This window comes from Bufo gargarizans, chromosome 6, assembly GCF_014858855.1.
Source record: "Bufo gargarizans isolate SCDJY-AF-19 chromosome 6, ASM1485885v1, whole genome shotgun sequence".
Classification (NCBI taxonomy): Eukaryota; Metazoa; Chordata; class Amphibia; order Anura; family Bufonidae; genus Bufo; species Bufo gargarizans.
The window spans coordinates 88868740-88883359 of NC_058085.1; the positions used below are offsets into that span (position 1 = coordinate 88868740).

The 14620-nt window shown below is 45.2% G+C and overlaps 1 protein-coding gene across 1 annotated transcript in view; it reads left to right on the top strand.

Annotated features, from left to right (window-relative positions):
• The window catches only part of NCOA6 (nuclear receptor coactivator 6), a 49002-nt gene that overhangs the window by 16558 nt on the left and 17824 nt on the right, over positions 1-14620 (top strand). Inside the window, 2 exon segments of the mRNA XM_044299477.1 lie at positions 3823-4894; positions 13582-13691. Coding sequence (XP_044155412.1) covers positions 3823-4894; positions 13582-13691 — 1182 coding nt within the window.

Genomic DNA, 14620 nt, shown 5'->3' on the forward strand with positions numbered 1-14620 from the left:
TATCAAAGGGGTTGTGCCATGATTTGAAGCTTATTCACTATTCATTGATATGATATACACTCCTTGGCATTGCAATTGACGCAACAAGAAGGACAAGCCGTAAGGTTATGCAAATTGAGGAAATAGCAGATGTCTCTAAGGCTACTTTCACACTTGCGGCAGGACGGATCCGACAGGCTGTTCACCCGGTCGTATCCGTCCTTCCGCTATTTTGCCGTGCTGCTGGACCGCCGCTTCATCCCCATTAATGTATTAATTTTAGACAGCTGACTCAGAACCTCTTCCTCTGTAAAGACACATGCATCAAAATATTCAATAGTCTTCTTTCCTAACTGAGGGCCTTTTCCTTTATTTTCTTTTGTAAAAACTGAACACAAGTAATTGAGGCAGTCAGCTAGTTCTTTATCTTCTTCCATTTACCTTCCTTTTTTTGTTTTTAATTTGGTAATTCCTTGTTTTAGTTTCCTTTTTTCATTTATGTATCTGAAGAATGTCTTATCGCCTTTTTTCCCTGACTGAGCTAATTTCTCTTCTGCCTGTGCTTTAGAAGCTCTTATAACTTGTTTGGCCTCTCTTTGCCTAATCTTATAAATTTGCCTGTCATCCTCATTTTGTTTTGTTTTTATAATTACTAAATGCTATCTTTTTGTTTTTAATGATTTTGGCCACTTCTGCTGAGTACCACCGTGGTCTCTTTCTTTTTTTTTACTTTTACTGACAAGCCTAATGCAATTTTCTGTTGCCTTCAATAGTGCCACTTTTAAAGAGGACCTTTCACTAGTTTAAAAACTAACTATATCAGTGGGCAGAGCGGCACCCAGTGGTCCACCTGCACTTACTAGTATGTGTGGGCGCCGCTCCGTTCGCCCAGTATAGGCTCCGGTGTCTGCAGCTCCCTCTGTTGTGCTGCACTGATTTTTTGTATTAGGCGTGTCCCTTGCTGCAGCGCTGACCATTCGTAGCGCACAGCTCATAGCCTCATATCTGTACTCCTGGCAGAACTGGCTATTTTGGTTTTCCAGTTTACATCAGGAAGATTAAAGTCTCCCATAATGATAACTTCCCCCTTCAATGTCATTTTAGTTATTTCCTCAACTAGTAGATCATCTAATTCTTTGACTTGGCTAGGTGGTCTATATATCACACCTGCACGAGTTAACTCATGATTATCAAGCTGCAAGGTAACCCAAACGGACTCTAAATTGGTCTCGCTAACTTGTATTAAATTAGATTTCATTCTATCTTTCACATACAGGGCCACCCCTCCCCCTTCTTGCCTTCTCTGTCTTTCCTGTATAGAGAGAACCCTGGTATTGTTATATTCCAGTCATTACTCCCATTGAACCACGTCTCAGTAACAGCCACTAAATCTATATTCTCAGATGCCATTATAGCCTCAAGTTCATTGATCTTATTCCTTAAACTGCGAGCATTTGTAGACAAGAATCTGAGCTTGTCATTTCTTAACCTTTGTGCTACTGGCATCTTCTGGCATTGTTCCGGGGGGCAGTCGGACTGCTGGATTATCACTCTTTTGCCCCCCTTTCCTAGTTTAAATGCTCCTTAGCAAATACTTGGAACTGTTCACTGGGGACATTCGTTCCCTTGAGAGAAAGATGCAAACCATCTCTCTTGTACAGTTCTTTTCCATTCCAACGAGAGCTAACATGAGACACAAAGCCAAACCCTTGGTTCAGACACCATTCACCAAGCTATACATTGAATTCCTTAATGCACATCTTCCTGTCATGCTGAGGGTTATGCACAGGCAAAACTGCAGAGAATGTAACAGTTGATGCAACCTCCCGTATATCATTTCCAAGTGTTAGCAAAGCTTCCTTCACCTTTGAAACCTCATTGCAAGCCAGATCATTTGTTCCAAGATGGACAATAACATCCACCTCCCTTTCCTGCTTTGCTTGCCTAACAATATTAAGGATCTGTCGTCTATCCCTGCTAGCGGTAGCACCAGGGAGACATCTCACAACACAATTTTCCTCAAACTTCACACCTCTTATGATGGAATCGCCCACCAACAGCTGCTTACTATCAGTCCTCACCTTCTCCTTTTTGTCTTTGGCTGCAGTCTTGCATACTTTAGGCATGGGAGATGATTGTTTTTCACCCACTGTGCTTGAGCCATCCTCCATGTTGCTCTTGCACTCTGAAAGTGCTGCAAATGAATTATGGAGAGCCACAGACTGTGGGACATGTCTTCTATCAACAACTCTCAGTCTACCAGAACCTCCAGTAACCCATTTTCCATTTCTAGGGGGCCTCTGTGGCAGTGGCATTGCAACGTTCTCAGCCTGAGTTTGTTTAACGGTTAATTTACAAATCTCAGATTTCAAAAATGTGATTTCCTCCTGCATTATGGAGAGCTGTCTACAGATCAGACAGTATCCAAACCTCTGAAGAGTGGAACCTGAAATAAAAGCACAACAATTCCTGCACAGAACCAGGTCTGCCATTTTAAAGAGGGGAAAGATTATAAACAAACAAATCTTACTTGTTTAGATTGTATCCACCTCCAGATTACCTCCTGAGTATCTCCAATGCACTTATAAAAATAAGCACTTGGAAAATCAGCAAGCTATAATTAGGCAAGCTAATACTATGTGGCTATATATACACACACTCCCACAAAAGCTCCTCCCCCAACAACAAACTTAACACCTTTAAACACATTGATTTGATTGTGGAAACAGTTATATGGCCATTTCTCCAAAGTGTCCGAGGAGTTGTTTCTCAACAGGACAGCGCCAGGCGGCATGTTGCTCGTGCCACTCAGTGGCCTAAACGTGAATATCATGTCCTGCCCTGTCTCTGGACTTGTTTCATATTGAGCACATCTGGGAAGTTGTTGGTCGACAATTGCAAAGGGAGCTGTCGGCAGCAGATCTTGATGATTTGTGTGCCAAAGTGCATTTACCATGATAGAACATTCCTCAGACAACCATTAAAAACATAATTGATAGCATGCCAAGGCGTGTAAGTTTTGTGTATTTCTGAACATGCTTACTCAGAACTGAATAAGGCTACTTTCACACTCGCGTTGGGGCGGATCCGTCATGGATTTGCACAGACGGATCCGTTCAGATAATAAAAACGTCTGCATCCGTTCAGAACGGATCAGTTTGTATTATCTGTAACATAGCCAAGACGGAGCCGTCTTGAACACCATTGAAAGTCAATAGAGGACGGATACGTTTTCAATTGTGCCAGATTGTGTCATAGAAAACGGATCCGTCCTCATTGACTTACATTATGTGTCAGAACGGATCCGTTTGGCTCAGTTTCGTCAGACTGACACCAAAACGCTGCAAGCAGTGTTTTGGTGTCCGCCTCCAAAGCGGAATGGAGGCAAACTGATGCATTCTGAGCGGATCCTTTTCCATTCATAATGCATTAGGGCAAAACAATCCGTTTTGGACCGCTTGTGAGAGCCCTGAACGGATCTCACAAATGTAAAGCCAAAACGCCAGTGTGAAAGTAGCCGAAGGTGAACAAGGTGTTTTGAATATTTTGTTTCTTTTTTTTTAATTAGTTGCATATCATTAACATGTCTATCGATTCTGTGATTATTCCACAACTTTTCCTTCTTGGTGTTGCAATTTCAATGTTGAGGAGTGTAAATATCTCATTGCTAGTTTTCTGCCCCACTATGATTAGAGCGGTAGGTTGAGCATTTACTTTCCTGCTCCGTGTACTTCTCATCAGATAGTTTGCTTCCAGCCTGTTGCTAAGGTTTAGATTAGATACACATTTTGTTGTCAGATTATGCTGCCATCAAATTGAAAAAATATTTTGTGTTCTTCTTAGGTGGTCAGACGAATGGATCTTCCCACAGTCAAATGCAAGGATCACATGGGGGTCCTAATCTGATGCAGACCAATCTGATGGGACTTCATAACAACCTGAATAACCAGCAGCCAGGTGGAGGTGGGGTGGGCCAAGTCAACATTGGTGGTCTTCATGGTCAGCCACAACAAGGACCACAATCTCAGATTCTTGGCATGCACCAGCAGATAATATCTTCCCAAGGTCAAATGGTGAACCTTCCAGGACAAGCCCCTTTAAATACGCAGGGACAGCTGGTACTTTCAAGAAACCAACTTATGTCCCAGGGACAGATTTTGGGAGCATCTCAAAATCTGGGTCAGGCACCTCAGAGAATGACTCCTCCTAAGCAAATGATTCCCCCTCACAACCAGATGATGGTGCCCCAAGGTCAGACTGTAATGCAACAGAATCCTGTAATGGAGCAAGTTATGCAAGGCAACAAACAGGGATTTAGTAATCAAAACCCAGCAGGCGTGATGGCAGGACCTAGTCAGATAATAAGGGGACCAACCCCTGGTATGGCCAACAACATGTTACAGTTCCAGGGGCAAAATGTTTCCCAACAGGGTGCAGTAGGTTGTAATCCTTCACAAGGTGTTAATATGCAGGGGCAGGTCCTCCGACAGGCTGTGCCTGGTCAACATCTTCAACAGCCACATAATGAAAGCACAGCTCAAACTGGCAGTGATTTGGGTGCTATGTTGAATGACATTTCCATGCAGCAACAAGGAAACATGGCTCAGCAACACCAACAACACTTGCAGAACATGGCAGGGAATGGTGGACAGCACTTTTCAGGCCATGGTCTATCATTTGCAACTGCATTTGGTCAAGGAGGAAACGCAAATCAGCTTTCCTGTGGTCAAAACCCCAATTTCCCTGTTAATAAAGATGTTACCCTGACCAGCCCTCTTCTGGTGAATCTACTTCAGAGTGACATATCTGCCGGACACTTTGGCATGAACAATAAACAGAATAGTAACGCTGCCAAACCTAAAAAGAAAAAGCCACCAAGGAAGAAAAAGAACCAACAAGGAGAGGAACATATAAGGTAGGTAGAAAAAGTCAATATATTCAGGTATCATTATTTTCTGAAAAAGGGAACGCATGCTTTCAGGTTAATAATAATCTATAGTGGAAGCCTTGCTCTCAGTCTCATATATGCAAAGGTAAGGATTTGAAAACCTTATTCTGTATGTATTGTACTGTGTGAGGATGCAGGGTAATGAGTCCTATACGGCTCTCAAGTCTCCCTGAAAAAATGGAAACGGTCCTAGTTAGATCCCATTCACACGTCTGTGATGGTACCGTCTATGTTTCATCTGTGACACTGTTCGTGTTCCATCTGTGGTTCCATGATTTTTAGTCCTCGTTTCATCCATGGTTTTCATGGACCCATAGACTATAATGTGCATAGTAACATAGTACATAAGGCCGAAAAAAGACATTTGTCCATCCAGTTCGGCCTGTCATCCAGCAAGTTGATCCAGAGGAAGGCCAAAAAAAAAAAAAACACCTGTGAAGTAGAAGCCAATTTTCCCCACTTTAGGGGAATAAAAAATTCCTTCCCGACTCCAATCAGAATAACTCCCTGGATCAACGACCCCTCTCTAGTAGCTATAGCCTGTAATATTATTACACTCCAGAAATACATCCAGGCCCCTCTTGAATTCCTTTATTGTATTCACCATCACCACCTCCTCAGGCAGAGAGTTCCATAGTTTCACTGCTCTTACCATAAAGAATCCTCTTTTATGTTTGTGTACAAACCTTCTTTCCTCCAGACGCAGAGGATGTCCCCTCGTCACAGTCCTGGGGATAAACAGATGATGGGATAGATCTCTGTACTGACCCCTGATATATTTATACATAGTAATTAGATCTCCCCTCAGTCGTCTTTTTTCTAAAGTGAATAACCCTAATTTTAATAATCTTTCAGGGTACTGTAGTTGCCCCATTCCAGTTATTACTTTAGTTGCCCTCCTCTGGACCTTCTCCAGCTCTGCTATGTCTGCTTGTTTACAGGAGCCCAGAACTGTACACAGTACTCCATGTGTGGTCTGACTAGCGATTTGTAAAGTGGTAGGACTATGTTCTCATCACGGGCATCTATGCCCCTTTTGATGCAACCCATTATCTTATTGGCCTTGGCAGCAGCTGCCAGACACTGTTTTTTGCAGCTTAGTTTGCCTGTTTATTAAAATTCCTAGATCCTTTTCCATGTCAGTGTTACCGAGTGTTTTACCATTTAGTATGTACGGGTGACTTGCATTATTCCTTCCCATGTGCATAACTTTACATTTGTCAGTGTTAAACCTCATCTGCCACTTATCTGCCCGAGCCTCCAATCTATCCAGGTCCCTCTGTAGTAGTATACTGTCCGCTTCAGTGTTAATTACTTTACACAGTTTAGTGTCATCTGCGAAAATTGACACTTTACTATGCAAGCCTTCTACAAGATCATTAATAAATATATTGAAGAGAATAGGGCCCAATACTGACCCCTGAGGTACCCCACTAGTGACAGTGACCCAATCTGAGTGTGTACCGTTAATAACCACCCTCTGTTTTCTATCATTGAGCCAGTTACTTACCCACTTACAGACGTTTTCTCCCAGTCCGAGCATTCTCATTTTATATACTAACCTTTTATGTGGTACAGTGTCAAATGCTTTGGAGAAGTCCAGATACACGACATCCATTGATTCGCCGCTGTCAAGTCTAGAACTTACCTCCTCATAGAAACTGATTAAATTAGTCTGACATGACCTATCCCTCACGAAGCCATGCTGATATGGCGTTATTTGCTTATTTCTGTTGAGATGCTCTAACATAGCATCTCTCAGAAAAGCTTCAAACAGTTTACCCACAACAGATGTTAAACTTACCGGCCTATAGTTTCCAGGCTCTGTTTTTAGGACCCTTTTTGAATATTGGCACTACATTTGCTATTTTGCATGAGGGACAAAATAGGGCATGCTTCCATGGTGTCACTTCAGACCCACGGTCAACCACTGATGTGTAAATACACACATTAAAGTCAATAGATGCGTAAGCAATCCATGGAGACCATGGACAGCACATGAGTCACTCATGTGTTAAAGAGGCCTTAGGGTTCTCTCACACAGTTACCTAAAAGTGTCCTTTTTTTAATCCCTTGGCGACCTCAGTTGTACATGTACGGCGGAAGTCACCACTTTAAAGATGGCGCCCACTCGTGCGTGCAACGGTCGCCATAGCCACTGGGTTTCTTCTGTTTCAAACAGCAGAGACCTACGGCAGATATATGCGATCAGTCCTATGGCAGATCGCATACATTTAACACCTCAGATCCCGTGGTCAATTGTGACCACGGCATCTGGGTGGTCTGGAAGCAGGAGCCGCGTGCGGCATCTGAGTGGTCTGGAAGCAGGTGCCCATAACAGCGTTCCTTGGCTGAGATCGTGGAACCTGTCCCGTTACAGTAATAGCCCGAAGCCTCAAGCAAGCTTCGGTAGCTATTACTATAATATACCAATACAGGCCAGCAGGTGGTAGCACTGCATTAGTATATTGTAAAGAGTGTTCTATGATCTCTATATAGCCATCACACAATGGGCAATCTAATGATTGCCAGTTATTGTCTCCCAGGGCGACTTAAAAAACTAAAGATAAATACATAACCAATAAAACATACACATCATGGGCATCCCCATGTGCGAACACGCCCATGCTATTTAAATATAACAATATTTATCCAATATGGTGACTGGAGCAATGGAAAAAAATAAAATAGCCAATTCGAGTATTAATCAAGTACTTATAAGAAAAAGCTAATTAAAAGAACATTTTCTATAAAAACTCATCAGCTCCCCTCCCATCAGTCTCCCCCAGTGCCATCAGTTCCCCCTTCCTTGTGCCATTAGTTCCTCCCCCTAGTGTCATCGGTTCCCCCTCCAATGCCACCAGCTCCTCCTCCAATGCCACCAGCTCCTCCTCCAATGCCACCAGCTTCCCCATGTCATCAGTTTCTCCTCCCCCAATGCCACTAGCTCCTTCAATGCCATCAGCTCTCCCTAGTGTGATTAACTCCCCCCAGTGCCACCAGCAGCCCCCACTGCCATCAGTATCCCCCACTCCCCCTCCTAGCCATCAGTGCCCAGCCACAGTACCAGTGAACTAAAATACTTACCTTTCCTGTAGGGGCACTGACGACACTCCAGAGATCTTCCATCCTCTTCTTCACGTGCTGCACTGGGACCTGACATCACACAGCATCAGGTCATAGTGCGTGCTTGCGGGCGTACGTCAGGATCCAGTGCAGAACTGTGCGGGCAGGCGGGTGACCACGGAGCGTGAGTAATAGCAAGCTCTTCACTCACACTCCATGCTATCACTTAAAGTACAGATCGCCCTGCAAAAAATGAGCCCTTGTACAGCTCTGTGCATATAACTACAAAAAACGTATAGGGGTCAGATTATGGCGATGAAAATAAAAAAATTCTTTTGTTCAAGGTTTTTATTTTTTTTCAGTATTAAAATGCTAGAAAAGCTATACAAGTGTGGTATTGTTGTATTCGTACTAACCCGGCGAATAAAGCTAAAAGGTCAGTTTTAACTGGGTATAAACGAAACCATTCCAATTCCATCCGATTTGGAATTTTTTTCCAGCTCCCTAATACATCATATGCTATATTAAATAGTGCCATTAGAAAGTACAACTTGTCCTGCAAAAATAAGCCCTTATAAGGCTGTGTGAACAGAAAAGTAAAAAAAGGTTATGGCTCTGGGAAGTGAAAAACAAAAACGGAAAATCGCACGGTCCTCTAAGGGTTAAATACCTGACCGTGGCATGTAAGTGGTTTTACTGAAGGAGTTTGCTCTTTCTGTGATCCCATTGAGATCACAAGAGGGCTGATGGGTTTTCATAGCAGACACGGACCTGACGCTGGCCTGCCATGCACATATAAGGCCCCATGCACACGGCCGTGTTTCACAGCCGTGTGCGGGCCGTGGAACCGCGGCCTGGATCCCTCCTGAGAGCAGGAGCGCACGGCGTCACTGGTTGCTATGACGCCGTGCGCTCCCTGCTGCCGGCACAGTACAGTAATACACTGGTATAGATCATACCAGTGTATTACTGTATTGCGGCGGCAGCAGGGAGCGCACGGCGTCATAGCAACCAGTGACGCCGTGCGCTCCTGCTCTCAGGAGGGATCCAGGCCACGGTTCCACGGCCCGCACACGGCTGTGAAACACGGCCGTGTGCATGGGGCCTAACTATAAGGTTCTGCTAGGGGTATGAGCCTATAGACTGTCTATGACTATACCAAGGACAGGCATAATACACTGTAATAGAGAAGTATTATAAGGAGCAATCGGAGCAGCACAAAGGGAATTCCTGACCCACGCCGTACATGTATGGCATGCTGATCGGGCGGGGTCCGGCTGTATCCACCAGCATTGGTGAAAATTCCAATGCTGGTTGGTTAACGCCAAGGATGACCAGTGGATCGAAGTGGTTTATTGAGGGAGATGGCTCCTTCTCTCTACCCATCGGCAGGATGCTGATGGCTTCCAAAGGCCTTGGGGACTACCAGATACAGAGTCCCTGGTAGTCTGCAGTATTCTGTCACGTCGTGGATCCCAAAAGTCTTTGTTTTATTAGTAACTAGTGTTGAGCGAACTTGTATTTTAAGTTCGGCTTCTAAAGTTCGGGTTATCGAAAAATCGCGTTATGGATTCCGCTACCACGGACCATAACTTATGGTCCGTGGTAGCGGAATTCATAACTCGATTCTTTGATAACCCGAACTTTAGACGCCGAACTTAAAACACAAGTTCGCTCAACACTAGTTACTAATAAAACAAAGACGTTCTTGGAATTGTTTGGGATCCACGACGTGACAGAATACTGCAGTGATTCTCTAAGAAGCCATGTGAACGTGAACGTGGTCAATAATACCGCAGAAATAGGAATCGCTCTGATAAAAAAGTTTAACGAATCGATCAGGAACGAACAACAAAAACGATTCTTGTTGAGGGTAGTCGAGCATCACAGAAAAGTCGTGGCCAAGCTAACAAAAGAAGGGATTGCATCGTTCAAAGTTGATTAATATAACACATGTTTTGCCTATCATACCACCTATTAATCTTAGTGTCTAGTTTTAATATTTTAAGTTTGTGATTTCTAGTTTTCCCAACAAAAGTAATTAACATTGAAAAATCTTATTTTTTGCCTACTTTTACAAAACTGCAACCTCTAAATATTATCCAATCTTCTTGAAATTTGGCATATATATCTTTTACATCACTGACACTTGGGGCATTAGCAAAGTCTGCAAAAATGTTACATTTTATTTTTTTCCATTACAAAATGAAACACCCTACTGTCGGGTCAACACTCTCAGTACACCCAGGGCCGGCTCCAGGTTCATGTGGGCCCTTGGGTGATAAATCCCAGTGGGCCCCCATGAGGCATTTTTTTACATTGACATGTCCCCCTGTGGCTCCTACACGGTATAATGACCCCGAGTGGCCCCTACACAGTATAATGACTACTAGTAGCCCTTCACACAGTATAATGACTACTAGTGGCCCTTCACACAGTATAATGACTACTAGTGGCCCTTCACACAGTATAATGAACCCCCCCCCCCCCACTGTATAATGACCACCTGTGGCCCTGCATTCAGAATAATGACCCCCAGTCGCCCCCACACTGGGGGTTATACTGTATGGAGGGGGCACGAGGGGTTATTATATTTAATGGGGCCTCTGGTGGTCATTATGCTAAATGGAGGGTCAATGGGGATCATTATACTAAATGGGGGGCACTGGGAGTCATTATACTGTGTAAGGGGCCCTCACAGTGTGATGAATGACCCCCCCAGTGGCCCCCTCACATGCCTATCATTGCAGGGGAGCCGGTGGTCCTGTCATTCACTAACCGCAGCTCCCTGCGCTCCTTCTCTCCGGCGGCCGCTGCAGCAGTGAGCCAGGCCTGGAGGAGAGAAGGAGATGTGCAGTGATGTAGCTAGAACTGACTGGGCCCCACAGCAAATTTTAGTACGCCCCCCTCCCCCCCCCAATGTGGGTTCACATCACGTTTTTCCTGTCGGTTTGATGTATACAAATGTGCAGCACTCCACGTTTTTGTATCCTGCAGAGTCAAGTAAAAAATGCATACGTTAACGTATGTTTTTTTTACAATGGAACTGTATGGTGACCGGACGCCACTGTACGGCATCAGTCTGAGGCATCTGGTAACGCATATATTTTTGGTATACATTAAATGGATGGAACAAATGGGATGTGAACCCAGCCCTAGTGTCAGAATAAGCACCAGTACACAGCAGAGCAGCGTGGCGTAGAGGGGAGGCCGCCATGTACTGACAGAGCGCTACCTGGTCCTGGTGGTCAGGGATGAGGACTGTGTTTCCCAAGGATCATTTTCTACTGGGAAATACAGGGCACAGTATAATACACTAGAATCTATATACTATAAAGATATTAACCCTACCCCCAAATAATAATACAATTAGGGGGTCATTTATTATATACAAATACATCTATATTAGGAGTATTTCTGAGACAGATTGTGGTGCAAAGGTCCTTAACACCGCAATCTGTATCTTTTCTCGCTCATGCCAGGTCTAAAAAAAAGTGGTGTGGGCAGGGAAAGGGATACAGTTATGGCCATGCAGTTATTGGATACCACCGCCATATAGTGATAACACCGCCATACAATGATAAAACCACTATACAGTGACCGGATAAAAGGGTATAAGAGGGCACCGTACAGGGAATGACTATGGGCACTGCACAGGGTGTGGTAAGAGGGCACAATGCAGGGTATAAAGGGGCACAGTACGGGGTGGGGGGCACAGTCACATGACCCTGTGACGTTAGAAGGTCCTTATGGTGAATGCTGTTCAGATGCCACCATAATGAGAGGCAGAGGAGTGAGACAGGGGCCCTGGATGGACAGGAGGGGTGGGCACAGCATGTAGGGGGAAGGGGCTCTGAGGGGGATTCATACAAGAAGTAGGGGCAGGAGGTCTGTGCAGGGCAACAATAGGAGATAGGAGGGTGGAACAGGAGCTCTGGATACATGAGGGAGGAAAGGAGACAGCAGGGGCCCCATGAGGAAGGGATATGGGAGGCAGGGGCAGGTGTCATGGAGGCAAACTGCTTAATGAGGCAGTAAAACAACTAAATAGAATGAAGCAGCAGCAGATTGAAGATGTCCCCCCCTTTCCTTCTGTCCCACAGACAAGAGACGGTCACAGTGCAGACTCACTCACAGCTCCAGCCCTCCGGTCTCTCTCCTCAGGCAGCATGTCCTGTGCAGAGGGGGCGTGTCCTGTGTAGAGGGGGTGTGTCCTGAGTCTCTGCAGCTCAGAGGGCCCACCAGGGGGGTACTGCGTAAGTGAAATGACAGCAGTGAGAGCTCCCATCTGTATTGATGGAAGTGCTCATAGCAGCTCAGTGGGCCCCCCCAGGAGCATTGGGCCCCGGCACTTGCCCGGGGATGCCGGGTTATGACGCTGGCCCTGAGTACACCCCTCCATAAATTTCATGATATAGGAGTACCTCAGGGTCTGTTCAAATGTGACATGGCACCTGAAGACCATTCTAGTGAAATCTGCCCTAATGATGCTCCTTCCCTTCTGTGGAAAACACGCTTCTTGTGGGAGTGTGATTTCCCGTTATGGACACTGCTCCTTTCACAGGACCGTAAGCAATATAATGATTTATAATGCTATGTGTTTGCCTGACCTTGCATATGCTGAATTGTGCTTACATAGTGTTGTCAGTATAAGGGCTTGTTCACATGACCGTTGCCCGCCCGTGCTGTGGACCGCATATTGCGGTCCGCAATGCATGGGCATCGGCCGTGGGACTGCCGCATGCGGTTCGCGACCCCATTGACTTGAAATGGGGTCCGCGATCCGTCCTTTCCGCAAAAAGATAGAGCAAGTTCTATCTTTTTGCGGTGCGAAGGCACGGATGGAGCCCGCGGAATGCACACGGACTGTGCCCCATGTATTGCGGGCTGCAATACGGCAACGGCCATGTGAACAAGCCCTAATTCAGTAGATGCAAGGTCTAGCAGAGACGCATAGCATTATAAATTGAAAGGAGCAGTGTCCATAAAGTTAAATCACGCTCCCACACTAAGCATGTTTTCCGCACTGGACATGCTTGTCTGAAATTTGATTTGGGCTACATTCACACGACCGGTCCACAAATCACGGATACCGGCTGTGTGGATGTAGCCGGCCCTATGATAGAAATGCTATTGCGGACAAGAATAGGACATGCTCTATCTTTTTTACGGGGCCGCGGAACAGCTCTACGGATGCGGACAGCACACTGTGTGCTGTCCACATCTTTTTCGGCCCCATTGAAATGAATGGGTCTGCACCCGTTGCGCAAAATTGCGGAGCCAAAAATACGGTCGTGTGAATGCACCCTTAGGGTTAGCAGAGAATTTAAAGGTGAAATTAGAGGCTTGTGTGAAAATGTGATATACTTTTACGTCAAATGTATGCAGAAATATAGAAAACTTTGAAGGAATCACAAAATTTCAAGCGCCATTGTATATATGTAGTGTTTCCTTCCTAAGTATATTTATTTTTCTTTAATGTCTGATCCCTTTTTGTAATATTACCCTAAGTTATCATCTGTCAGCTTTTGTCATGTATATTTTAAAAAAAGCAGCAAGTATCAAGAACATTTTGTCTTTCTTGCCAGCATCGGTGAGACTCGTATGGAGGACTCTGATCAGACTGGGATAAGTGGTGAGCAACTGGGAGCCCTGGAGGCTGGACAGAAGCTTTCAGATTTCACTAGCAGGCCGTCGGGTGAGAAAGTCCAGGCATCTATAGCCAATTTTATATTTTGAGTAGGCTATGATGTTTTCAACATTAATTTATGTTATCATTAAAAAGGTTTTCCTCAGGATAGGTCATCAGTATCTGATCGGTTGGGGGTCAGACATCGGGGACCCTGCCGATCAGCTGTTAGAGAAGGCAATGGGGCTCCTGTGAGTGCCGCGGCCTTCTCTCAGCTTTTCCTAGGAAATGACAACACATCATCGGTCTTGTGGCCTAGGCACAGCTCATCCCCATAGAAGTGAATGAGGCTGAGCTGCAATAACCAGCACAGCCACTATACGCTGTATGGTGCTGTGCTTGGTGAGCTGAGAGAAGGCAGCGACGTTCACAAGAGCACTGCTGCCTTTTCAAAACAGCTGGTCGGCAGGGGTCCTGGGTGTCGGACCACCACCAGCGAAATACTGATTACCTATCCAGAGGAGAGATCATCAGTGTTAAGATGTCGGAAAACCCTTTTAATGTTATCAGTAATGTTCACATATAGGAAAGCGGGGGGCACAGATGACATGTCTTCTCCATCTCAGCTGCTTGCTACTGGAAAACTGGTGATGTCATGGGTTACCGTGACAGACCCAATATTCTGACGGAGTGGACAGTGCAGATTGTGATGTACCTACGTATGTAATCTAGTTCTTCGTTTTCTCTATCATGAACACAAACCACAAAATGTTGGATTTAAAAGGGTTTTCTGAGATTTGTATACTGATGACCTGTCCTCAGAATAGGTCTTCGGTATCTGATCGGTGGGGGTCTGACACTTGGGACCCCTTCCGATCACCTGTTTGAGAAGGGCGAAGCCTTCTTGCAACTTACCAAGCACAGCACCGTGCTCGGCATATCGCTCAACCCCTTTCACTTGAAAGGGTCTGAGCTGCTCCTAGGCCACGTGACCGACG